General features: G+C 43.4%; 1 protein-coding gene across 1 annotated transcript in view; it reads left to right on the top strand.

The window, feature by feature from the left end:
* The window catches only part of LOC115092574 (interferon gamma receptor 2-like), a 68,353-nt gene extending 42,593 nt beyond the window's left edge, over nt 1–25,760 (top strand). Inside the window, exons 7-8 of the mRNA XM_029603556.1 lie at nt 11,133–11,290; nt 17,619–25,760. Coding sequence (XP_029459416.1) covers nt 11,133–11,290; nt 17,619–17,738 — 278 coding nt within the window. The 3' untranslated portion in view covers nt 17,739–25,760. The remainder of the gene's footprint in view (nt 1–11,132; nt 11,291–17,618) is intronic.
* The last annotated feature ends 2,021 nt before the right edge of the window (nt 25,761–27,781 follow it).

Genomic DNA, 27,781 nt, shown 5'->3' with positions numbered 1-27,781 from the left:
ACATCTGCGTTTCCCTAAAGTGGATGCTCTCGTCTGTGTCGTTTTGAAGCGAACAACTATCCCGGTGGAGGGAGGAGCGGCGTTAAAGGATGCGCATGATAGGTGGCTGGAGTCCATCCTTAAACAAGCCTTTGATGCAACAGCATTGACACTACAGATTGCTTTCTGTTGTGCCCTGGTGGCTCATTTGTGTCTGCTTCTCTCTCGAGAGGCAGATAGCTCAGGGGGTGCATTCCAGAGAGGTGATGGATCCCGCTGCGGCCTTTCTAGCGAACATGAGCTCTAACCTAGTTCATACCTCGGCCAGGGGAGTGGCCTCAGTGGTAGCGGCCAGAAGACAACTATGATTGTGAAATTTATCAGCAGACGTGACCTCTAAGGCAAACCTCTCAAAGATGCCCTTTAAGGGATCCCTCCTATTCAGAAGCGAATTGGAAAAGTTAGCCAGTAAGTGGAATGAACCTCCAGTGCCGTGGCTACTGGAAGATGAGAGAGAGGCCGCAGCATCCTTCGCCTATGAGGGGTCGAGCCAGGGGCTCCCAACGCTTTTGGTCCTACAGAAACTCGTCTTTTCAGCCCTCTGGAAAATTCAGTCCTTTCGGAACAGAAAACAAAAAGAGGGGCTGGTTCGAGTTCAGGTTTGGCCTGAACTCCCCAATGAACCATGAAATAGATGGAATACCTCCCTGTTCTCCGTTCTTTTACGGGAACTGGCACTACGGCCCCCAGAAGTTTCAAACAATCCACCATCTCTCAGTCCGCCAACGCTTCTTAAGCAGTCCGCAAGGGGAAATGACAAAGGGATCCCTGATGGGACAAGCAAAATCTAAAGCATAGCAGTCTCTTTCTGTAATTATGTTTTTATTGTAGAAATCAAAGTATTATACGCTCAGACAATCAGCAGTATCCCATATATGTATAAGATATAGCATTAACCATAAACAGAGCATTACATAAAATCATGTAACATGTGCCAACAATAAACATAACATCTAACTATGGAATTATACAGTAATCCACTAAATATAGAGTCTCATGGCTTTGACCCATATTTATGTATTTAAACCCCCCCCCCCCCCCCCCCGTGTTGTGCACATACAAGATCTCATATAGAGTTTGAGGCAGACCACTGTTGAAAAGCTTGCCACGTTTTGTGGAATTTCATCAAGATGTCCCTTCTTGAGGCAGTCAAATACTCCATATAATAGATCCACTTCAACCTCTGAAGTACCGCAGACAAAGAAGGCGCACTATGTTCCTTCCATCGTTTTGCAATTTCACCACGAACTGCATGAGCGAGCGCTTTAAGTAATTGTCTATGTTCAATGGACACCGTGGTTTCTGGAATGTGTAATAAAGCCTCTTTTGGGTTAAAATGTATAGGGATGTGCAACAGGTCCTAAAGCCATTTTTCAGCTTGTACCCATAATCGTTTGATTGGGCATGTCCACCACATATGGAAGAAGTCCCCTTCCTGACCACAATTCCTCCAGCATAGCGAGTCTTTATGAACCCCCATCTTTTTCAACTTATGGGGGGTTAGATACCACCCAAACAGCATTTTGTAACTATTTTCCACCATGGAAGCTGCTATAGAGCTGCGGCTGATAGCCAAAAAACAAACATCCCATTCTCCTTCTGTGAACTGTACCCCTATAGTCGTCTCTTTCTACCCCGAGGACCCGACCATCTGTGGTAATCTTGACCCCACTCCTCGAAAAAAGAAATAAATACCCTCTGACAACTGGAACCAAAGAGTGGGCCAACCTTGCATCATTGCGAAGGCTTTGCACTTCCTTAACCTGTCCCTGGTGGTTCTTTGGCCCCCTTGATAGGACTGCCCCCAGGACGAGGTCCTGGCAGTAATCTGGCACTGCGATTTCCTCCCCCTCTCCCCAGAGGTTTTGGACTGACGGAATCTTTTGTTGTCATGAAACCTAGTCCGTGCTAGTGCCAACTTCTACCCTTAGGCTTGTCCACGGGCAACTGGTGCACCTTTGTTTCAACCAGATGCTTCATGATCTTCTCCAAACAGCAACTTTCCTTTAAAAGGAAGTGGTCTAAGCTGCCACTTGGACCAAACATCTGCTGACTAATTCCGCAACCATAGCAGACGACTAGCGGACACTGCCGAATCTGCAAAGAGGTCCTAATTAGATTATAAAGGCATTGGCTCCATACGCCACCACTACTTCCAGCTGATCCTCCTGTTGCGCTTACACTGCTCTTGCAGAATGTGACTCCTGCAAGTGTTGGACCCACTGGAGGCACGCCCTCTCCACCAAACTGCAGCACACCGCAACCCTGATGGCCAGAGCAGAAACCTCAAAAATCCGCTTGAGATGGAGATCCAACTTTCGATCCTGCACATCTCTCAATGCGACAGAGCCCACTACCGGAATGGTAGTTTTCTTGGTGACTGCCAAAACTGAGGCATCCACCATGGGCAGAGACAACAACTTCAAGATATCTTCCAGTAAAGGATAGAGCTTTGCCATAGCTCTTCCGACTTGTAGACCAGATTCAGGAGTATCCCACTCTCTGACCACTAGCTTCTTCACAGACTTGTGAAGGGAAAAGCCTTAGCTGGCGCTCTCAGGCCATCCAAACCGGATCTGCGCCTCCAAGTCAGACTTTTCCTGCGGCACCTGGATTCCAAGCTCCTGAAGAACCTGTGGAATCGGCGGTCCAAGTTCCTCTCTGTGAAAGATGTGAATCACCTTGGGATATTCCCCCCTTCAGCCACAGGCACCTCCTGCGGATCCTGGAACAAGTCTGGCATGTCCTGTAGTGGAGTTTCTCCTGGGACTGCCCCAGGGTCCTCCTGCTGATCCTCCATATCATCCTGTGGGTCCCCAGAATCCAAAGCCAAGCTGAAAAGATACCAAGTTGCCTCGGTGTGCTTTCTCTTAGGAGGATTAGACTTTGTGCTTTAGACCCCGCCCCCCCAGGGGTTGAGGTAGAGTCACCTTGCCTCCCCCCTGATGCTTTTCTGGCCAGAAAAACTTTGTGCATCAGGAGAACAAACTCAGAGGAAAAATCTTGAGTCATCAGAATCTTGATCCTGAGGGGATCCAACATCTGCGAGCCCTGCATCCAGAGGGAAATCTTCCCCTTCGAGGTCATCCCAAATCATCTCAGGATCTGAAGCAGCTGGGAAGAGAAGTGGAGGAGGCGGCCTGGGCTCCCCCAAAACTGTGAGAGATCGCATGGCCAGCCACACGGCAATATCCAGAATGGCTGCTGACAGGCCCCCTCCCCCGCACTAGAGATAGAGGCCTCAGGAAAGCTCTGGCAAAGATGCAGAGAAAAAACGAGGGGAGGGCCCTGCCAATGCGCTTTCCACACCAGCAGCACACCCAGCGCGTAAGCTGAAATAATTGAGCCGTGAACATGACTCCCCGCAGACCTAGCAAAAAGCACGAGGCATGTTTAAAAACACGCGCTTAGTGCTTGAAACCATCCCCTCACAGCACTGCTGAAAAAAAAAACACCGGGAAAAACTCGCCTGCTGCACTGCACCCCTTCGGTCACCTGTCCTCCCCAAACTAAGTAACAAAACAGCTGCAGAGAAAGAGAGAAATTTACTTTTATTTATTTATTTTTTAAAAGATACCAGGAAAAGAAGGGAAGCCAAAAGAAATAAGATGGAGTGGACAGGATTGCTAGTGGGTCACAGCGCTGCCTCATGAAAACTGAGGGATCTGGACCACCAGATATCAGCCACATGGTAACAGGAGCGAGCTAAGGAAGGATCACCAACCCTCTGCTCGTCTGCCTTGATCAGGGAGGATAGCCCTACCAGGACCTCACAACTCCCCAGGATGCTCCTTATGAAATTTCTCAATCTTCTACATTTTTTTTTTAATCTCAGACTGCAGATTTTTCACTATCTGCCATCTGGGGACAAAAATGCTGAGGGACTGCAGATGGCACTGTACATTATATAGCAGTTTCAATAAAACTGTCTCTCCATCTGCTGGCAGAGGTACAAAACCCAGGAGTCTGGACTAATCTGGGTACGTACAGGGAAGGTAGTTAAGTACAACAATAGCATTACTGCACAACATCTCTCGTGCAAATACTCCCTGATGTTGCTTGATTGCAGTTTTGATCAGGTTAACATTATTCTTGGCAAAAGGAGATTTGAAAAATTTCCACTTTTGCCTCCTAGGTTAGCCAATGTATATAAATAGAAGCATACTAAGATTTGGCACATTTTAGAAATGGAGCATGCATCTTTGTTGATTAAGGATGACTTGCCCTCTTTGGACTTAATTTGGGTTGGTCCCCTTTTTATGTTATGTTGATCAAAATACTTGGGCAACTGCTGCCTCACACAATGCACACTTGTTTACTGTGGGCTCTGATATAATGAGCTGCCTGTTTCGATTCTCTGGTTTTTCCTTTTCTTGTTTCTTTCATATTTGTCTGCTTAATTCTGCATTTTGCTGCTGTGATTTATTGCCTGTCAAGCTGTTTGTTATGGAACATAAAATTTGAAATAATTCAAGCACTCTTGGGATAGATGCCTTCAGAGGGCTTTGGTCAGGGCAAGGGAAGGGAGATGGCCAGAGATTAATTAAGGTCTGCCCTAGTGGAGTAAGCGAAAGCGACTGGGTGGGCCAAGAGGTCCTTACCGGACGGTTAAATCATGTTACTGTAGTTTTCACAAATATATCTGTGTGTGAGACTCTCGGATTCCAGCTGGGTGAGAACCGGTGCCTTTTATTTATCATATACTGTATTGTGACGTTTTACATGGCTTCCCACGCTAGTCCAGTCCAGTATACGTTGTTACTTGTGACACTTGTTAGCAAGCGAGTTGTAGATAGAATTTCAAGAATAAGAATGAAATATATAAAACAGTTTTGTGACCAATACATGATTTCTTGGTTTCTGAAGCACTAATCCATATTTACTGGGCTGGGTCCATTTTGCTCCTGAAGTGGTTCCAGTTTGGAGATTTGGAACTGATGTTGTAAAGACTGGAAGGTTGTACTCCCATGGAATACACAGCATTTCCAAACGCATTATTTATATTTAGTACAAATATCCATAATCTACCACTGACTTACAATCATCCTATGCATCATGTATTAGTGCTATGAAATTATGTGCTTGAGGCTGATGGATTCTATAACTGTACCATCAAGCTAGGGTGAGAGAACATAGTACAAAATTTCATCTTTATGAGACTTTCCTCAGTCCAAATCACGTCAAATCTTCACCAAGATGTACTGTGCTGTTTGTACATCTCACTCTACATGCGAAACTGGCATCTAAACCACCACTAACATCTCACCTCGACCTATTAGATGGCCCTCCTTTAGAAATATAAATTGGTGCACACAGTGAGGCCCTCCCCAGAGTCTGTCTCTCTCTCCCGCTCCCCTCCCCAAGCCCAGAAATGGCCAAAATGCAATTCCAAAAATTTATCACAAATTGTGTTATGGCCTAACGCCAGGAAAAAAAGTGTAGTTATTTCCGGCATTAAAACCGTGCAATATTGCCCCTCATTTAACTAAATCCCTCCCCAATCCCACCCCCAAAAACTTTGCATTTGTGCCATGCATTAGTGTTTTTCACATGCGTTAACGTGTTATTGCGTGCGTTAACGCCATAATGTATTTTGATGAATGATGGGGATAATTAACTCATGTAAACAGTTACTGCAGTAAAGGCTATTTAGGTGGGTAAGTGTGCACAAATGAACAATTATGTGGTATAATCCAAAAGTATAATATCACGTTTTGTGTTATTGGTAAAAATGTGCTGTCAGAAAATTCCTTGCATGTGTTGATTGTTCCCGGTTGGTGAGTTCTGGGTTCCATGGCATAGGAACATTATGCGCCAATGTGGGCATGGACGCCATCGTGCTGCATTTGATATTGTTGACATATGTACCTGTTTTTTCGATGCCTATTCCTGTCAATAGAAGGTTATATGCAGTTTAAAAAAAAAAAAAAAGCCATGGAATTTGGCCTTAACAGTCCAGCACCTCCTGTGAAGATTGCCTAAAAAGGACTGCAGGAACATTTCTTTTGCACATACCATGTATGCAGCTTATCTGTGCTTCAGACTTGCTTTCTGCAGTGAGTAGCAGATATCGTTGCTTTTAACTTGCTTATGAATCTCTGCTGAAGAATTTGAATCTGTGTCCCCAAATTTTTTATAAAGGGCTACAGTAAAGAGTTTAATTTGCACAAGTTCAAAACTCATGAGCAGTAGCATCAGTCAAGGTTTTAACTGTAACTGTCTATTCGTGCATCTTTTGTGTACATTCATAATTCAGTCATAGTAAGCAATACATATAACCTCTATCCCACCCTTGGAAGGGACAAAGGGATACATTTAGGTGCTGCAAGTTTTTAGCTGGCTTGCTACAGTCCCTGGGATTCTTCAGTGGGGAAAAATAAAAGCTTCAGGGCCAATGGAGTATGAACACAATTGCCACTCACTCAGTGTGTTTTTAAAAAAAACAAACCAAAAAAACCCCCTCTACACAGAGCAGTATTCTAGAAAATAAAACCATATCCTGATGTACAATATATAGATGAATAATTTGGAAGACAGTGCATTTGGGTCTGTTGCAATCCATGCAGAAAACAAAACTCCTAAACAGTCCAATCATTACAAAGCACAGACATCTGCCAACTTCTGGGTTTTCCCCTGAATTAGAACTCCATTAGCAGAAAAAAAAACCCACTGTAACAATCTCCTGAATATTTGCAGCTGAGATCTTGCTGATCTTCTCTGTCAGCAATTCTATATCTGAACCACAAGTCTGGAAGTCCTCTGTTTTGACGCCAACCAGTAAAATCATTTTACATGTAAGGCAATCTTCAGACACCTTCCTAGGACAGAAGACTGGAAAAACAACACAAGGAAAAGTGGTCCTAGACAAGACCTCTAATGGAGTAGCCTAGTGGTTAAGAGCAGTGTGCTACAAACCAGGGAAGCCAGGGTTCAAATCCCACTTCTTCTTGTGACCTTGGGCAAGTCACTTTATCCTGCAAATTTCTGTGAGCCCTCTGGGGATAAGGAAATACCTACAGTACCTGAATATAATCCACAAGCATCACTGGAGTCCTGATGGGGGACAGGAGGAAATGCTGCATGGAGATCACATGAGGAAGACGCCACCACTGACTGGCCAGTTCCACCCCACAGCCCACCACCACGGGCAGAGAAGACTGGCTGCAACATCGGAGTCCTGACGGGGGCAGGAGGAAAGGACGGAGGGAGATCGCACAAGGAAGCGCCCCCTCCCCCGCAGGTGAGAGCATGAAGATGCCAGCGCTGACCACCCTTGTGCCCACCCACCACCATCACAGAGGGCAGAGAGGACCGGCTGCAACACCAGAGATGCTAGTGTGGCAGGTACGCGCACGAAGGAGCACAACAAAGGAGCTTGCCCCTTTGTGCGCCCTTTCAAGTGCACCTGAAGCAAGCAAATTCTAACTCAGCCATAACCAAGCTCAACATAAAATGAAACCGGTCCACATCATAGAAACAATTACTGGACGAAGAAACCATAGAAATCTCCAGAGAACCACAAAACACAAGCTAAGAGAGGAGAACAACTTTATCTATTCTAAGATAAATAACAATTCTCCTGTGAGCTCTTCCAGCTTAATGTTCACTCTCCTATTACTAAATGTTCAATCGGTATAAAAAAAAAATAATACCACTGATAAATTACCTAATAGAATATAGTGGGATTTAGTTTCTCTGCATTACCGAAACATGGCTCAAAGACAGTGTTAATGTCCTATTAAATCAAATTGATAACCCAACCTATGATATGTTTCACTTCCCCAGACACAAATGAAAAGGTGGGGGTCTCTTAATAATATGCAAAAGGGAACTTAAACTCAAACCATATAAAGTTGAGATAAACCCGCCCAATGTGGTTGCAATACTAAAATCTCAGTTTCTAAATATTGGTGTGATTTATAGCCCATCCGGAATACTTCAGAAAGACTGCTCACCTCTAATCGAAGTCTTCACTAAAATGTTTCCAGTCCCAGAATCAACTCTAATCGTAGGAGACTTTAATCTTCATGTAGACAGCACACACCTAAATCTACAGCATATGAAATTTTCCTAGATACCGTGGAAGCCAGGGGTTGGTCACAATTTGTATCCAACCCTACCCATAAAGCAGGACACATCCTCTACCTAATTTTTGCCAATCACAATAACTGCGTAATCAGTTCTTCTCATAAAATATTGCCCTGGTCTGATCACCAGCTAATAAAGACAGAAATAACTCTCTTCACCAAACAACAAACTCCAAAGATAGAACCCGAAATACTTAAGATATTAAAAACAAAATAATTGAGTTCAATCTCGATAATACCTCTTCATCTTTTGGCTCCTGGGATAAAATTATCAATGAAATAGCAGATACCCTATGCTCAATCCATACAAAAACATTCCAAACTAAAGAAAACACAACTAAACAAAAAAAAAAACTTGGTACAGTGAAGAACTAAGGCACACTGAACAGACCTTGAGAAAATCCAAAAAACAATGGAGAAAATACCAATCTACAGAATCCCTAGAAAAATACGAATCCCTATTAACAAAATACCAAGAACAAATCAACAAAGAAAAAAGAATACTATGCTAAACAAAATCATGTTTAACTCCAAATTATTCTTTGAAACAATAAAAACCTAATCAAAGAGCCATCCTCCTCCACATCAAACAACCACGACTTTTCTAAAAACTCACTTTTTCTTTTTTTTTAACAAATCAATACACTAAAATCACAATTCTCTACCTGCTTAATAACATAAGAACCTGAAGAAAAACCTGGACAAGTAAAATGGAGCCTGATACCCACCTACTGGACCCTAACCCCGCAAGTACCTTGAAAACAGTGAACAGCCATATATTCTGATATTTACAACCATAATAAACAGCTTGCTAGCTGAGGGATTAGTCCCTGATAAGGGAAAACAAGCTGTGATTAAACCAATCCTAAAAAATAAAACCGGCAGACAATTGCCAACCAATTTCCACCCTGCCTTTCATCACTAAAGTCCTAGAGAAAGCAGTGTTCTCACATTTAGCGAACCACCTAGAAGGCAACAATAATACTATACCCAAACCAATTCAGATTCAGAAAAAACCACTCAACAGAAACCCTACTCATTTCCTTAGCTGACCCAGTACTACAAGGGTTTAATAACAATGAATCATATCTTGGTACTAATCGATCTAACGGCTGCATTTGACACAGTTGACCATATCCTGCTATGCCATCAACTAAGAGAAATTGGAATAGATGGAAATGTTAACAAATGACTCTCTTCCTTCCTAAAAGAGATGGCATTCCAAGTCAAGCTGGGTTTCAAATTTGACACCACCTCAGTCGAATCAGGTGTCGTCCCCCCCCCCAAGGTTCAGCACTCCCGGCCACTCTATTCAACATATATTTGCTGCCTTTTTTCGCACTACTAGCGAATCTAGGCATCAACATCTTCCTATATGCAGATGACATACAGTTCTACATCCCGTTCTACAAAACAGTCAAAAAAAAAACCCAAACTGCATCGTCTCTATCAAACATATATGAAGGGAATACAACAAAAACTTTCTCAACTGAAATTGACTCTAAACCCCCCAAAAAACACGATAATTAAACCACCAACCTGAGACCTAGAAATCATTAATATTACGCCCTCAGAGCAAGTACAAGTCCTAGGAATTCAGCTCAATAAGAACTTCACTATAAAAAGCATATAAGCAAATTAATCAAAATAGGATATGCTAAGCTGAGAATCTTACACCGGCTAAAACCACTGCTAACATAGGACTTCCGCACTGTTCTACAAATATTAATATTCTCGAACTTGGACTACTGTAACTCCGTATCACTAGGCCTACCTTCAAGTCTACCAAAACCACTACAGCTACTTCAAAATGCCTCTGCTAGACTATTCCTAGGGACAAGGAAATTTGAACACTTTGCTCCCTCGCTGATAGCATTACACTGGCTTCCAGTACAATCCAGAATTCACTACAAAGTATTAACTCTAATTTTCAATATCAACAATATTAACCTTTGTTTATTAGGAGTGACACTTCAACATTACACACCACAAAGAGCCCTAAGATCACAAAACAGAGGTCTTGTAACAGTGCCTTCCACTCGGAACATACACCTAACGCAAATAAGAGACCAAATATTTTCCATAGCAGGCCTCAGGTTGTGGAACTCTTCCAGAGTCTTTACATCAGATAAGAGTTTCAAGCGAGAACTGAAAACGTGGCTCTTTAGAAATGCATACAATTTAATGTAAAATACTAAAACACCAATACCTCTGTCAGTACCAGAGACAAAAGCAGTGGAGTGAACAACAAGTAATGTTTGATGTGTAAAGTATAATGTTAGCAGAATTAGAATTGGGATTTGTGTCGTCAAAAAAAATGTATAAATAACTACATTCTATAGTTGTTAATGCAATGTCCTAGAATATATATGATTATGATCTAGAATATGCATTTGTTATGGTGCTAACCTAGAATGTGAATGTTGCCACACAGTATGTGATTGTTGATCAAGAATATGAAGGTTGATAATGTAAACTGTTGTGATCTTCTTTTGGAACGACGGTACATAAAACGCATAAATAAAAATATACAAATACTCATTCTGTCATCATACATCTAGTGTCTGAAGACAGTCTGTCATACATAGTAAGGAACACTTTGATGCCCTTACATACAAAGAAAATCTATCTAAAACGAAAGTATAATTTACAATCATTAACCTCATGCTTGGATGAGAAGCTGGGCATTTTAGCTGCAACTCTTAAGGTGTTTCCTTAGGAAATCTTAAATATCATGGGGAAATGAGGTGTGCAGAGGGATGTAGTTTAGGACGGGGAGGCTGACTTTTTTTCTTCTAAGCTGTTTTTTTTTTCTTCTTCCTAGCAACCACAGGTAGGGCCTGTGTATAGTGCAGGGTTCTGTGGGTGTATACACTTGGAGGTCCTGAGCGGAAAGTGGTGTCCTGTCATGTTTACACTGTGGGGCCCTTGAGTAAAGTGGAAATCCATCATGGTCCTACCACAAAGATCATCCCTGAAGTGATTAGTATTCTTTCTCTCTTTCAGGTGCGGCTAATGCAATCTATGCTGCCAAAATACTTTTCCCAACAATATTTATTCTCTTTGGGCTGTTAGTCGGATGTTTCATCTTTAAACAGAAGTTTCTCAAAGATGTTAAACGCTGGATGTCCCCTCCTTTTAGAATACCGCAGCACATAGAGGAGGTAGGTAGATGCTTGACTGGTCATTTTGTATTTCTTTTTTACATTTTTAGTTAACAGATATCAGGTGTACAACAGATTACATATCTTGACCATAAATGCACATGCCAGGGTACACACGCTTAATTTTCTAACCAGCACAAGTCTAAGGCGTCCTGCCAGAGCACTTCTTGGAAGCCAAACATCTGGGCTAGTTGATGTGACCAGTAAGGGCTCCATATTTTAGTGTAAAGAATTAGTGCATTTATCCACCATGGTGGTGGTGGTTAACTTTACTTTTCCAAAATATTGGTGACCCCGGCCACGTGTAACATCAGCTGCATTGCTTTTATTGTTTACAGGGATATCACCCTTGTCATCGATGTCTAGAAGGCACAGCTGTGGGGAAAAAAAAAGCATCTGCATTCCCAGCATATGCTCAGTTTCCACTCTGACCCACTCCCAAAAGCCAGTAACAAACTGACACAACCAAGATATATGCATGCGTATGCCACAAATTCTTGCCAACATAGTTGACTGGGATGGACTAAATTTTGTATTTCTAAGAATTATTTTTGAAAGAATTTTTATGAATCCCATTGGTCCATATTAGCTGATATCACAAATATTCCTTGTGAGTTTTTGGTTTTAGTTTAAAACGTATAAACAGCAAATTACAAATAAAATTGAACTAAGTACATTCGGGGTAGTTTTCCAAGCATGGCTGCTCCTGAAGTTTTAAATACAATTGTAGAGGAGCAGCTGAGAAAAAATGTTGTTTTTTTTAAAGTGTTTACCAACAAATTTGATATTCCCACCAGCTGTCTACATTTGAAAAGTTGCACAAGGGACAGCTTTCTTTTTAAGATAATTCAAGTTCCTAATATTTTGCCGCACTGTGTTTTTGTTTTTTCCCATCCGTTAGAACACACTTTGGGGCGGATTTTCAGAGCCCTGCTCGCCTAAATCCGCCCAAAACCGGGCGGATTTAGGCGAGCAGGGCCCTGCGCGCTGGTAAGCCTATTTTACATAGGCCTATTGGCGCGCGCAGAGCCCCGGGACTCGCGTAAGTCCCGGGGTTCTCCGAGGGGGGCGTGTCGGGGGCGTGTCAGGGGTGGTCCCGGTCGTCGGGGCGTGTCGGCAGCATTTTGGGGGCGGGCACGGGGGCGTGGCTACGGCCCGGGGCGGTCCGGGGGCGTGGTCGCGCCCTCCGTACCCGTCCCCAGGTCGCGGCCCGGCGCGCAGGAGGCCCGCTGGTGCGCGGGGATTTACGCCTCCCTCTGGGAGGCGTAAATCCCCCAACAAAGGTAAGGGGGTATAGACAGGGCCGAGCGGGTGGGTTAGGTAGAGGAAGGGAGGGGAAGGTGAGGGGAGGGTGTTAGAGGATTCCCTCCAAGAAATCGGAGCGGCCTCGGAGGGAACGGGGGTAGGCTGCGCGGCTCGGCGCGCGCCGGCTATACAAAATTGATAGCCTTGCGCGCGCCGATCCAGGTTTTTTAGCAGATACGTGCGGCTCCGCGCGTATCTACTAAAATCCAGCGTACTTTTGTTTGCGCCTGGAGCGCAAACAAAAGTAGGCCTATTCGCGCTCCTTTTAAAATCCGCCCCTTTGAGCAGATTGAGGGCTTGAAATTTTTTTTCATGTGTGTGCTTGTCTTTTGCAGAGAGCATTAATAATGGCAGGTATGCAGGGTGGAGGTGGGGAAACTGAGGTTTCCATACGACAGTTGCTGATTCATTTGTAGTTTTTGGTGGTGTAAAGAGTCACTAAGTGTGAGGCATTTGAGAAATGCAGTTAGAGGAACTGGAATCTTCATTCATCGCCCTTCTTCTTTCTGTAACCTGGAGCAGTGATGTTCCATTTCTGAAAGTAGGATATTTTAAATGTGCACTTCATTTTGATTTGCTGAAAAATCAGAAGGAAACTGTGAGCAGGCTTACTTGGTGGCATTTCACATCTAGAAGTTATGAGCCGGCTGTGAAGATCGGACATTCGGATATATGTCTGTAAGAAATTGGTGTAAAAAAAAAAATAATAGAATTTCTGAAATATGGAAGCACAAACTTGAAAGATTTGTTGTAGGCTGTGACTAATAAAAACTGATCCAAAAAAGACCATCAAATCCACTTCTTTTTAATGTTAGTCGAAGAACAAGCTTAATAACCTAGCCAGCATCCCACTATTTAGAATCAATAGGTAGAATGAGAAAGTGAGAATTGTGCACATTTCAACCCACTGACTGGGTTATTTTCACCTCTGTGTTTCCACTGATCCTTAATTTACCATATATACTCGTGTATAAGTTGAGGGTACTTTTTGGGCCCCCAAATCAAGAATTATCTGTCACCCGTGGATAAGGCAATGGAAAAACCTAGGGAGCTGATGAAATGGTGAAATCCATACTAAGAAACAAACCAATAACAGAGAATTGCTTTTATTTATTTGTAAAAGCAAAATAAAGTCTCTTATAAGAAACATTTTCATTTAACAACTTAAGACAATGTCCCTGCTGTATGGATCTTTCCCTCCCTCCCGTTCCTGCTCCTCCCCATGGGTGTCCCTGCTGTTTGGATCCTTCTCTTTTATTCAAATTCTGATTCTTCATCATTGGAATGTCTGAATAAATCATAGAACTGTTCTTTGGTGATGCCATCAGCGTAAATGTTGTCTTCACTGTCTCCATCTGTTGAATTATCATTCGATGCAGATTCATCTTTGTCTTGATAGATGGCATCATCATCTGATCCATCCATAGCATCGCTAATGCTGCATTTCAGGGATGACTTCTTGACCATTTCTTGTGGAGTTGACTCCCAGGCATCCTTTATCCATTTCACCACCAAATCAATGGTTTCATCAGGTTCCCTACTTTTGTTAACTTTGCTTGACCAGAACACATCCATTGTTGCCACACATTGGTCATTGAAAGGCTTGTTGAGACAGACATCTAACGGCTGGAGCATTGATGTCAGACCTTCTGGAATCACTGTTAATGTGATCGGCATTTTCTTTGCATCGTCCTTCACATCCTCTGTTATATGTGTGCGGAACATATCCCACACCAGTAGTGACTGTCGTTTTCTTAGCCCCGCGCCTGCCCGACACCGCACAGCCACCATTTCGTTCCCTCCTCATCCCATCCAGTCTTTAGGTTGAACCCGAACAGTTATGCCTGCTGGAATTTTTAGGTTCTTCGGCATCATTTTCCTTTTGCATATTACCACCGGATGCAGTTTTGTGCCATCTGCCAGACAAGACAGGACCACCATGAAATGGGTCTTTTTATGACCAGTTGTTTTTACAAGTACGGTCTTCTCACCAATGCCAGCTACAGTGCAGTTGCCAGGCATGTCAAATGTCCTAGGCATTTCATCCATATTACCAGTGATATTCATATCAAAATGATTCTTTGTGGAACGAACAGATCAGATCTTTTCATCAAGCTCTTTGGGCAGTTTCTGTGAAATTTTTGAGTGCTGACGAAGGCACAATCCATATTTGTTAATGAACCGCGAACACCAACCAGACGATGCTGTGAATTCTTTCAGACCTTCGGTCAGTGAATATTTTTCTTTTGCCATTTGAAGGGCACGAATCCTAATGCTCGAGCGAGTCACAATGTAGCCATTCTGTCTGCATTCCATTACCTAGTCGCTCACATCTTTTTCCATTCCTTCAAAAGGCATAATTTTGAGACGTAAGGCTTTGACTTTGGCATTTCTAGCAGTTTTTCATCATTTTTTTCCAATCTGATGATTTTTTTCACTGTCAAATTCTCTTGCAGCTTACACAATTATTGGCCTCCTTTGCATGTTCTATAACCTTCAGTTTCAGCAAAACGGTACAATATGCTCTTTTTCTTCTCAGCACTCATTTTTCTGAGGTTAAGATGTCATTATTCTAATGGCTGACCCAGCTGTCAGAATCCTGCTGTCCCGCCTGTTTGAATCCGTCCCCTCTCCCTATTCCTTAGCTCATCTGCTGCTATCTGGACAACAGCAGCTTCTCCCTTACAACTCCTCTGGATCCCTTAACTTGAACACACGCTGCTTGAGGATGATGGCAAACTTGTGGTTGCTCATGTTCTTTCTCCTCCCCACGGGGTCCCAGTGGTGCGCTTTGAACCATGTGGTTCTAAGTGCACCAGTCAGACCCTGTTTTGGGGGGTTGTAGGACGTGCCTGCACAACTGCAAGTGCCGTCATTGTCCTCATAGCGGGTGAGTTAAGGGATCTGGAGGAGGAGCATGCGAACAATTCACTTATGCATCGTGAATTACGGGACCAGCATTATATGGATTGACCCGTGGATAAGACTGCTTTTAAGGACCAGTTTTGGGGGTAAGATTTTTTGATTTATACATGTATATACAGTAACTTCTGCTGCATAGTATTTACCAGATCCTCCCCTGCAGCCTTCCTACAAATCTTCATTACATTTTTTTTTTTTTTGCATTCTTTGTTAAAATAACTTTGAGAGTATGTCTGGACCAGAGAGTATATTTTTTCTTAATTTAAAGATGTTTAATAAAGTGTAAAGTGTACACTATAACCTGAACCCTCCTTTTCTCTCCTTTTCTAATGCTTTGTTTGACATAATTCATAGTTTTGAAGAGTCAAAAATGGAGACTAAAGTGTGGCATATGACCAATTCCCAGGATGAGCTGCAGGAGATGTCAGACCCCACAGTGCTGAAGGAGGCTGTACTTGTTGCTTATTGTGATTGCCTATGGAGAAAGGAAAGACTCTGCAAAGCTAGAAAATACTGTACTATTTTCAAAGATTAATTTTTATGCTTCTGTCAGTGATAGGAATGAATGTAACTTCTCTACTTCCACTGCATCAGCGGTGAGGTTGAATTACCACTGATGACCTGGTGCATAGTAAGAACATTCCCTGAAGTGGAGTTGATCATAATTTAAGAGACCATCAAAACAGATTCAGATACAGCCAGAGTATGCAGGATAGGTTGGGACCTTCATTTTTGTGTTTTATTTTTTTAAACTTGTCTGTGAATTTCAGGGTTTATTAAGATAAGAACAAAAGCAGGAGAAAATTAATGGAAAGATGTGACTAATTTTCTGGGTTAAATATCAGAGTTTATTTTGGTGGATAGAAGCCAGCACAGTATTAAGATTTTCCCACTCAGCAGCATCCCTACCTTCACCCCTATGTCCTGCCTTCTTCTCTCACATCCCTGGTGAGAATATTCCCCCCTCCCCCGCTCCATTGCAGCTGCATTCTTCCTTATTCCTGGTGGCTCCAGATATTTCCTCTCTCCTTCAGCAGCTTGCTGGCTGGGGCTCCTGTGCTCTTCAGCACTGCCCTTCCTTTTTGTGGGGCCAGGGAACGTACCAGGAAGTGCTTTGGGTAGGTGTTGGCCCACTTCAGAAGCTGCATTGGTGGTACCAAGGAGCAGGTACTTTGGCTGCTTGGTGGGGCTTTTGCAGGTGGGGGGTGGGATTTGAAACACTGAGGGGCCGAGCGCACTGTATAACCCACAGTTAGATGCAATAAGGGGATTAGCGCCTCTACAACACGCGTCTAACACGGAGTAAATCTAATAGCACTCATCACATGCAAATGCATGTGAATGAGACTAATAGGTATTCACTCCCAATGCAAAATAAATGTGCATTTAGGTCGCTCATTTAGCGATCAGAAATTAATGCCTGCCTGGAGCAGGCATTAATAGCGGAGCCTCCTACTTAATATCGCCTTCTTGCTAACGTGACCCCCTAATTTAAATATTGCATGGCACCCGTGGGGGTGGGGGGGGAGCATTAAGAAAGCGGGTGCTGACTATTCAGCTTCCGCTTTCTGCGCATATTCATTGCATCGGTCCCTTTGCGTGTTTTAGCCTGTACTGGCTTCCAGCAGCTGCAGCTCTGAAGCTGCTCTTTAATCAGCCCAAAATTTGAGTGAAAATCGGTTTAAAACTATTTTCACTTTTGGAAAAAAGTCTGGGAATTTATGATGAATATCAGTTTAAACTAAAAATGCAATAATCCATTTTAGATGTTATGTGAAGTAGAAAAAGTAGGGAGAAAACATAAGAAGTTTCTTTAAAAATACAAGCATTACTGGCCAGAAACTGTTTTGGTCTGTACCTTGGATATGCTGTAGTGCCTCTGGTGTAAACCTAAGGCTTGATGTGCTAAGGCTTTTCTCCCATTCTGTGTCTAGGGGGGAAAATGCTTAGTAAATAAGGCCTGTAGATTGTGAGCCCTCTGAGGACAGGGAAATACCTACACAATGTAATCTGCTTTGATGTGACGAAAGGTGGAATAGAAATAAATTATTTTAAGCGATGTTATTCACACCAATCTTTCTTTGCCTTTCATCTTTTGCAGTATTTAAATGAACGCATGGAGCACACCTTGGTGCCAAAGTTGGAAACATGTAATTTTGATGAGCAGTATGACACATTATCGGTTGTTTCTAGCGAAGAGACAATTCCAGTGAGGCAGTGACAAGAAGAGGAGGTCTTGGTGTGAGGCAACTGCCGCCCCAGCAGCTACATTGTCTGATGTAGCCTCATGGAACTACAGTCCTGGAAGTTCACATAGGGTCGGGCCTCTACCACTGAAACACAGAAGCCAATTTATACAACTGGGCCCATGGATGTAGACCAGTAATATTCATGAGCCTAAACATGCCAAAGAGAATTGGAAGAAGAAAAGGTATACATGAGGGGGAGGGAGTAAAAGAAGGTACACTTATCCCCCACAGTGTTGTCCCCCAAAGCACTGCATGTACTTTTCTCCTTGTGGTCAGTGTCTATTTTTTTTTTTTGAGTGGGGAGAGTATACTGAGGCAGAGACATTTCTTCCTCCCACCAGTGCTTCACCTCTGCCAGGACAGCCATCAGTTCCATACCTGTAAACAAAATAAACTATTTTCTTATGGCATAAACTGGATGAGAACTAAGCCAAAACATTTGCACATAGCGAAATACAGCGCTGATAGAATATGGAGTCTGCGGGTGAAGAATGGAGGGGCCTCTATGCCAAGCACTTTCTTTGACACATAATGTTCAGGAAACAAACTTCTTTTTAAACATTTTTCTAGGTTATGAACAATTAAGCTGTTGTGTTGGTGTACAATTTTGTAATATCTCAGACAATCTAGAAGAGCCACTGCTGTTTTGGGAACATTGGTGTTAAGTGTTTATCCTGGTTTGCAGATGCATTTTTGAAGACTGAATGGAATGGGTAAATAGGAAATGGTTTGGTACAAATCAGCCAAAGGAATAAAGAACAAAAGGAATATAGTTCATGAAAAACATAGAACATTCCTTTTAAAGTGTTCTAATTATCACTCATGCCTCTGTCTTTAAAGATAATTCAGTCCCTTGTGGGTGAACGTTTATACATGTGGAATGGTCGTTTTCCATAGTATTCAGTTTCAGAAAATGTATAATTTTGGTTCCTAGATTTCTCATAATTATGTAATATCACACACTCCTCACCTTGCCATGCTGTTAATAGATTTGTTAATTTCACAAAGCCTAATGAGACATTACAGTTTACCTAATAATTTCCTTTTCTTTAAAGTAAACAGATGAATTCAGGACGAATGGATAAGCACCTCTACCAGCAAATGGAGACTGAGCAAACTGATGTCAGAGTATATATACTCCTGCAGTGCCATCAGCCTGCCAGTATTCTCTTCCAAAGCCAACGGTGGACAGACTAGCAAAAACTTGAGTAATAACAGATAACCATTTTAGTACTCTGCCACCAGGAAACACTGAATTCAAGGAATGTATTAATACTAGTCTACTGGGTTAACACTTACCAGTAACCCTTGAACATGTAAACACGCAGGAGGACCAAAGGACAATCATGTGGCAACCAAGGGTGGGAAGCTGAATTCATCTGTCTGGTTTAAAGAAAAGGAAATTATCAGGTAAGTAGTAATCTCATTTCCTAGCAAACAGACAGATAAATTCAGGATCAATGGAATGTACCCAAGCTATTCCTGAATAGGATGGGAATGGTCATGGTCCTGTCAAAACCGCACGTGCAAAGGCTGCATCCTCCCAGGTCTTGCACATTCAGACAATAGTACCTGGAAAAGATGTGCAACGAGGCCCACTTCACAGTTCGGCATTTGTAGACAGGAGCTAACAAACTAACTTCCGCTCATGACACTGCCTGAGCCCTAGTGGAATGAGCCCTAAATTGAGTGGGCAACGGCTTTGCAGCATCCACACATGCAGCTGTGACTACCTCCTTAATTCAGTGAGCTATTGTACCCTGTGAAGCTGGCTCACCCTGTTTACCTCTTCCTTGAAGGCAGACAAGATGATCTGTCTTTTGGAAAGGTTTGGAAACCTCCAGATACCTCACAACATATCTCTTGAATCCAAGGGTTGCAACAGGTGATATTTCTCAGCAGGAAAATGAAAAAAATCCATTTTTTGGCAAAAAAGAAGGAACAGTCTGCAGCTGTATCGTCCCTGGAGTCACCCGAAGGAATGGCTCCCAGCAAGACAAGGCCTGCAGCTCGGAAATTCAACATGCGGAATATCACCACCAGAAACACCATTTTCAAGGTCAGTAATGGCAAGGAAAGGCTGCACATTGGTCGAAACATAGGGCCCACTAAGAAATCCAAAACTAGATTGACTCCCCAAGGGTACTGGTAACCACAAGGGAGGATGAAGATGTTTAACCCCTCTCAAGAAATGAGCCACATCTGGATGAACCAATAAGGATTTACCATTCACCTGATGCCAGAAACAGGCAAGAGCTGCTACCTGTACCTTCAAGGAATTAAGTGCCAACCCTTTATTCAAGCCAGCCTGCAAAAATTCCAAAATAAGCAGGATCTTAACTAAAGGAGAAAGCACGCCTCTCTTTACACCAAGCCTCAAATACTTACCAAACCCACACATAGGTTAAAGAAGTGGAGAACTTTCTTGCTCGTAGTGAGATGGCAATCGCTGTAGTAGAATACGCATGCTTCAGCAAGTGAACCCTCTCGAGGGCAATACCATAAGACAAAACAGTCTGATCTGCATGAAGAACAGGTTGCTGCTACAATATATTCCTGTGTGCCAGAAACTGCAGGGGAGAGACCACAAGAAGCCTTCACAGATCTGCATATCATGGTCTCCCAGGCCCAATCTGGTGCCACAAAAAGTACCATCCCTCTGTGACCCTCACCCCTCTGAACTATTCTGTCCAACATAGGCCTTGGGGGAAAGGCAATACTGCAGCTTGTCCGCTAGCCAGTCCTGTAAGAAAGCATTAATACCCAAGGACTTTGGATCTCTCCTGTGACTGAAGAATCAAGGAACCTTCGCAATTGCGAGAAGTCACCAGCAGGTCTAGAACCGGAAGGCCCCAGCAATCCACTATCAGCTGAAACGCCTCATCTTACAAAACCCATTCTCCTGGGTCCAGACTCTCCCTGCTGAGAGAGTCTGCTCTCACATTGTCTTTTCGTGCAATGGGAGAGGCCAAGATTTCCTGAAGATGCCCTTCTGCCCATACCATAAATTGATCTATCTCCTACGACACTTGCCGGCTCTTGGTTCCTCCCTTCTGATTGATGTAAGTCACTGTTGCATTGTCAGACATTACTGAAGACTGCTTGACCCTGCAAGCATGCCAACCGGACCACCCGGGCTTCCAGCCAATTGATGTTCCAGAGAAACTCTTCCATACTCTAGCGTTCTTGCACTGTTAGTTCCTGACAGTGAGCTCCCCAACCCTGGAGGCTCACATCCGGCTTGAGTACTAATCAGTCCAGCGATTTCTTAGATGATCCACTTGCAACCACCATTGGAGGTGACAGCAGCCTTCCAGTGGCAGGTGGAGCTGAATTAAATAGTCCTGAGATTGCAGGCCCCCCATAAGAAAGCAGGAAGCACTGAAGAGGATGCATATGCACTCTCGACCAGGGCACCACTTCAAGCCTTGCTGCCATCAGAATACCTGTGCCATCAACTTCTGAATATGAGCTTCCAGCAGGAAAACCTTCCCCTGCTTCATGGTGAACCGAAAACCCACATACTCCGATGACTGAAATGGCTGAAGAGTGCTCTTGGCTAGGTTCACTATCCAATCCCTGCACTCTTGCAACAGCGAGAGCACCTGAGTCACCTGGGGGCTCTCTTCTAGAGACTTGGCCTGAATCAACCAGTTTCCTAATACAGCTGTACCAACGCTGCCGCCACCACAACCTTGGAAAATGTTCTGGGAGCAGTGGCAGAGCAAAAGGCAGTGCCCAAAACTGATAATGGCACCCCAACACTGCAAAATGCAGAAAATGCTGATGCACCCAGCAGATGGCAATATGGAGGTATGCCTTGGACAGATCCACAGAGATCAGAAATTCCCATGACTGCATTGCCATTATTACTGAGCACAATGTTTCCATGTGAAAATGAGTCAACTGTCAATGACAGCTGACCCCTTTGAGCTGCAGGATGGGAATATCGACCTGTCTTTTCTTGAGACATGGCACTAGGCTCACAGCTCTTAGATGGAGGAGCCTTGACAGTGAATACTCCACTGCCTGCTTCGTCTGTGGGGAGTGGCAGGGAGGCACCCTGAACACAGCCCAAGGAATACTACAAAACTCCAGTACATATCTCTCTCTCGTATCACCTCCAGGACCCCCTGAGCGATGTGATTTCGACCCTCCTCTGATACGAGAGATGCCCTACCCATCTCCTGTTCCTGGAGGTGGGTCAACAAGCCTTCATTAGGAGTCCGGAGAGGTTGCACTCCCCTAGCCCACACCCTGCCTGGGCTGTCTGGGATGAAAGGACTGAGACCTACCAAAAAGTTGTGTCTGCTTAATTGGTTGCACCTTTGTAGGGTTAAAAATGCATGGAACCCCTGGTATGACCTCTCATGTCAAAGGGACACGGTGTCTGCTTCTTATCCTCCGGCAACTGCAGATTCGCCCCACTTATGGGCCAGTTTCTCCAACTCGCTCCCAAACAAGACTGAGCCTTTAAAGGGCAATTTTGTAAGATTAGCCTTGGAGCTTGCATCTGCTGCCCAATTTCTCAGCCATCACTGACGCCTGCCTGCTATTACTGAGGCGTGGCTCAAATCACAGCCCACATCTGCTTAAGGTGGCAGCTGGTTCCATAACTGCAATTCATAGCAGCGTCATCTATCTCCTGACAGCGAAGTAAACAAGAGTGAGCCACCAGGGAACAAGAAGAAGCTATCTGTCATTGCTTCACATGTTTGCTTAAGGATTGCGTTGAGCCTCCTATTGTGCTTATCCTTTAAGGCCATTCCTCCGTCCACGGGGATAGTCGTCCATTTAGAGATGGCACGGACAAGCCTATCCACCTTTGGAAAATGCAAATGCTCTCTTACTACTGGAGCGAGGGGGTACAGGCCTTCCAAGGCCTGACCCCCCTTTGAAATTTGGCTCTGGGGCATCCTACTCAAGCAATTCTTGAGCTGCCTCCAAAACAGTGAAAAAACAAGAGGCTTTCTCCCTAAAGAAACCAAAATGAGATTTTTCTTTTGCTCCGACATGGAATCTGCTCCAGCTACTCCCACCATCTTCAATGTCTGGGACATAGGAGCCCATAGTTCATCTCTCTGAAAGAGGCACCACATTGTCCTATATGCTTCCAGTCCTGGAGGCATTTCCTCATCCTCCAGATCATCTGGATCGACCACATCATCATTTGATCCAGATTCTTATCCAGGAGCATCTGCTGCCAATCGAGGTGCACTTTGGCACTTAACAGTAGTGCCAGATGGGTGGGAGGTTACTGCCTGTGAGTCTGACCTGACAGGATTGGATGGGGCTGAGGACTGTGCCTGAAAAAAGGAGTGCAATTCTTGAAAAACATCTACCTAAGAAAAGGTAAAAGGCTCCATGTCAAAAATAGCAGGCACCTGTGCTTCACTCACTGAGCTGCATTCCCCTAACCACTCAAGGGAGTTGCAAGGGCAGCCATCGCTTCTGACATGTCCTAACCCTGCCCATCATCAGACTGGGCTGAACCAGGCTTAGTAAAATCAGAGAAAGATAATTCTCCCTGAACTTCTAAGCAGTGTTGGCACAAGTTAAGAGGGCACTGCAGGTAGCACAGAGGGAAAGGTGCTTGGGTTTCTTGGCCACAGGCACCATTAAGCCGACAATCCGCTTAAGAGGCAACTAAAGGTGTGAATTGAGCTGAATTCATGCCTCAAAATTTAGGTGTCACAAGGCTAGGCATTGCAATACTAGGTGCACTTTCACTGTGCTAAATTTAAGTGCACAACCAATGTGTCCCAGACTGTGTGCACAGGCACATTGCCAAAAGAGCCTGAGTGCACAAGTTGGTCACACAGCCAGATGCACTTGCATGCATTGATGGTCCTGAAGCAATTGAAAATGCTGCCTTGGCCTACTGCGTGGCACACAGAAAAGAAAGTGTAACAGTGGGGCCAAGCATGCCCAGCGTCCTCAACCCTCCAGGCTGCCCAAGTCCCTTAATTTTCCACAGGAGTGGGAATGAACGTGAGGAATGGCTCACTGTGCCCGTATAGTCAAGGAAGCCCTATAAACAACCCTTCTATTCTCTGTCTTTCTCCTCTTTATTTTTTTTTTTAGCCTTACCTGAGCTTAGCCTTTCTTGGCTGAGTACAGAGATGCTCCGTGGTCTTTGGGGGAAGAGTGCATGGACCGTCCCCACTGTGCTTTTGCTTCCTGCACCTGCTGCCTTTCAGCTATTTTAATCAGCTAAGTCTATGCCAGCTGAGAAAACCAGCTACCGGACCAAAGCACATACCTGAGGACCACAGAAATCACCTCAGGCATTCTCAACTATGAGAGGGACCATTTGGTATTGCAGGCGAGTGGGGTGAATTAAATCTTATTATTTCTTCTCTAAAATTTGAAGCAAGCCCAAGAAGTGCAATGCATGCCAACCATCTGCTGGAGAGGGAGAATACTGGCAGGCTGCTGTCACTGCAGGAGTGTATATATTCTGTAAGGTCAGTTTGCTCTGTCTCCATCTGCTGGTAGAGGTGGATAACCCTCTGCTCCTGAATTGATCTGGCTGGGTGGTAAGAAAATCAGTTTTACATTTTCCAACATTTGAAATAAGCCCAGGTTGGTTACTGGTACTCTAAAATATGCTAATGTTGGTCAAACAATCCTGTTTTAATGTGTTCTGTGCTATGATCATTTTAGATTCATAAAACACAAGGAATAACCTGTGAGCCCTGTTAATATCTATCAACCCTATACAAATAAGCCTCAAAAGCAGAATTAAAAAAAATGTAGCAGACGAGCTTGGTCTAGCTCTACGTAAATGGCCAAGTCCAGGGTTCTGCTTCTTGAGGTAGACTGGAGCAGGTGGTGCTATGGAGACAGCTTTTACTGCTCCTAGGAGAAGGGAGCTGTGGTCATTGTGCAAGGGTGACACCTGGTGGCAGGATTCAAGACTTGGGATTGTAATTGCACTCACCAGACTTAAGTGCACCTGAGTGGGGACAGGGCTGCTATAAAACAAGGAAAAAATTCCAGGGTATATGTGAATGAAGGCTCAGTGCTAGGATTTCCACCCCCATGGATTCCTAATGAACTGGAGCCCCAAAGGAGCAGCAACAAATGGCTGAGTCAAAACAAAAAATCATCAGCTGGATACTGTGAAAGGGAGCCTGTCTAAACATACAAAGCTTTGCGTGTCTCTTTACATGCAAAAGACAAAATATTAATAGCCACTGTACAACTGGTAGAGACTGATCTAACCACTTTTTAAAATTAAGTAGATGGTACTTTTCAGTGGAATGGCTGAGGGATGTACAGAAAGGATCCTTCTAAAGGTGGTGGTTCAGTCCGGTAAATGGTTCTTCAGGAAGTAGTAGAGATGGGAATGTAACAGGTTGATTGTATGTTGTTATGAAGTTATTGTGAACACTAAAGAACATGTAAATGAACGACCATTATCTAGCTGTACTGAAGCAAATTCTCTGTTGAACCTATTGGGTACACTTTTTTTTACAGCTTCTATTTATTATTGCTGCAAGCTTATTTGGTATTTAATACTGTTTTCTCTTTTTTTTATGATAATATCCATTTCTAAGCATGCTGGCTGGCAAGAACTAATTCTTTTCCACCCTGAATAGTGCTAGATGCCCATAGCACATCATATGCATTAATCCCTATGGAGCTCAAAGCTCCTCTGCAGTAATGGTGCGACCCAGCCATTTGTTCCTTTCCTTAAGTTAGGCTCCTGTAGTTAAGTTTTTAGCATGGTCAGACATGAGCTACTTGCACTGAGCTCTTGCTCTACAGCTTTGGGGCTGGTCACAGGTTCTGGACTGCACTGTGAAGGGTGCTGTGGAATCCAATTAAGCTGCTACCCTAAAACTGCTAAAGCAAATGACTTAACCAGATTCTCCATACGCAAGGGTATTTCATTGAAGAACTGGTACAGCACATAATGGTTGTCTACTTGAAAAAAGTTAGGGAAGGTCAGGCTCTAGTCTATAAGAGAAGAAGTTTCAAATCTGTTTTAAAAAAACAAACAAAAACCTCAGGAACAGTGAGAAAAATACAAATGCAACTACTAGCCTTTGCATAAGCAAAATACAACCAGTGAATTGTCTTTTTTGTAAAGGGTTTAACTCTTATTAATGCAGTTTTGGTTTAACTTGAATGGCAGCAGCCTGTGTGAAAGTGGATCTTGTAGACTGGCGGCAGTGCTGCATTGCAAGGAATATTGCTGTATTTGCTATCACTCACACCTCCTGGGCCAGACATAGACAATTAAGAATTGCCATACTGGGTCAGACCAAAGGTCCATGAAGCCCAGTATCCTGTTTCCAACACTGGCCAATCCAAGTCACAAGTACCCAAACAAATAAATCTCACACTACTCTTGCTTCTTACTTAACACAGGTCTGTGGATTTTTCCTCTAGGAACCTATCCAAACCTTTTTTAAACCCATTTACACTAACTGCTGTAACCACATCCTCTGCCAATGAATTCCAAAGCTTAACTATGCACTGAGTGAGAGAGAATTTTCTTAAGATTTGTTTTAAATGAGCTATTTGCTAACTTCATGGCGTGGCCACTAGTCCTAATATCTGAGAGAGTAAGTAACCAATTTACATTAACTTTTCCAAATCCTTTCATGATCTTGTAGACCTCTGTCATATCCCACCCTCCTTAATCTCTTCTCAAAACTGAACAGCCCTAATTTCCTTACCTTTACCTCATAGGACAGCTGTTCCATGACACTTATTTTGGTTGCCCTGCTCTGCATTTTTTCAGTGCAACGCTATCTTTTTGGAGATGTGACAACCAGAATTGTACACAGTATTCAAGATGCAGTCTCACCATGGAGTAATACAGAGGCATTATGACATGCTTTGTTTTATTTGCCATTCCCTTTTTTTTTTAAATTCAAGATTTTTATTGGTCATGAAACAATAGAAATCAAAAAGGTTGACTTTCAATTTAAAGCCATCCCCTCCCCCCCTCCAGGAGCTCACAAACATCATAATACAATGGTCATTTCCATCAAAATCCAGAGGAGATTGTCAAGACAGTGATATCCATTACCTAAAATCATGGTTGTTTAATTATGAATAGCTTTTTCCATTGTAAGTAAGGGCTCCATTCAGCTTGAAATTTTAATTTGCTATTATACAAAGCAGCTCCGCTGGCTGCTATACTGCAGTAGGAGTGTACTTTTTGTTGAACAGATTGTAAAGATGGAATTTTTGTTGACTTCCAGTGAAATGCTATGGCTATTGTTGCAATAAAAACTTGTTGACAAAATAATAGCTGTTTCGTCAATGGCTTATGTGGAAAATTAAGCAATACAAAACCCACATCAAGTAGATTACTAAGCCCCAGTAACTTTTCCAACCATTGTATTACCACCTTCCAAAACTCATAGAACTTCTCACAACTCCACCATCTATGAAAGTAGGTTCCCTTACACCCACATTTCCTCCAGCATAGTTCACTGAGGTTTGGATATCTGCAATGTAGTGTGTAAGGGGGTGAGGTACCATCTGGTAAGAATCTTATAGCAATTTTCCTGCAAGGCTATAGATCTAGAGCATTTCCGTACTGAATCATAAATCTGATCCCACGTTTCAGTTGTGAATGATTGCCCTAGATTGGCTTCCCATGCAAATGATGATGGGGTTTTTACCGGACCATTTAAGATTGCATATAATTTAGAAACCATACCTCTTTTCTTATCTGCATCCTCACAATAGTGCTCAAATAATGTCTTCCCTTGACTTAGGGAAGGCATCATTACCGAGGATCTCAGGAAATGCAATACGTGGTAGCCAGCCAGGAAATCAGTATTAGGTAATTGGTAGGCAGCTTGCAAGTTGTCCCACTGCATAATGGAACCTCCCTTTAGTAAATGCTCAACCCTGGTAATTCCACGTATTTGCCATTCGCTGAATGATTTATTAAAGCTCCCTGCCTGGAAGTGACTACTGGGTGGAATAAAAATAGTCCCTGTTTCACACTGTTCGCCATTTAAACCAGATTCTCAAGGTTGTCTCC

Source organism: Rhinatrema bivittatum, chromosome 5 (assembly GCF_901001135.1).
Source record: "Rhinatrema bivittatum chromosome 5, aRhiBiv1.1, whole genome shotgun sequence".
Lineage (NCBI taxonomy): Eukaryota > Metazoa > Chordata > Amphibia > Gymnophiona > Rhinatrematidae > Rhinatrema > Rhinatrema bivittatum.
The sequence above is the reverse complement of the archived record's forward strand: the minus strand, read 5'-3'. Positions and strand labels throughout refer to the sequence as shown.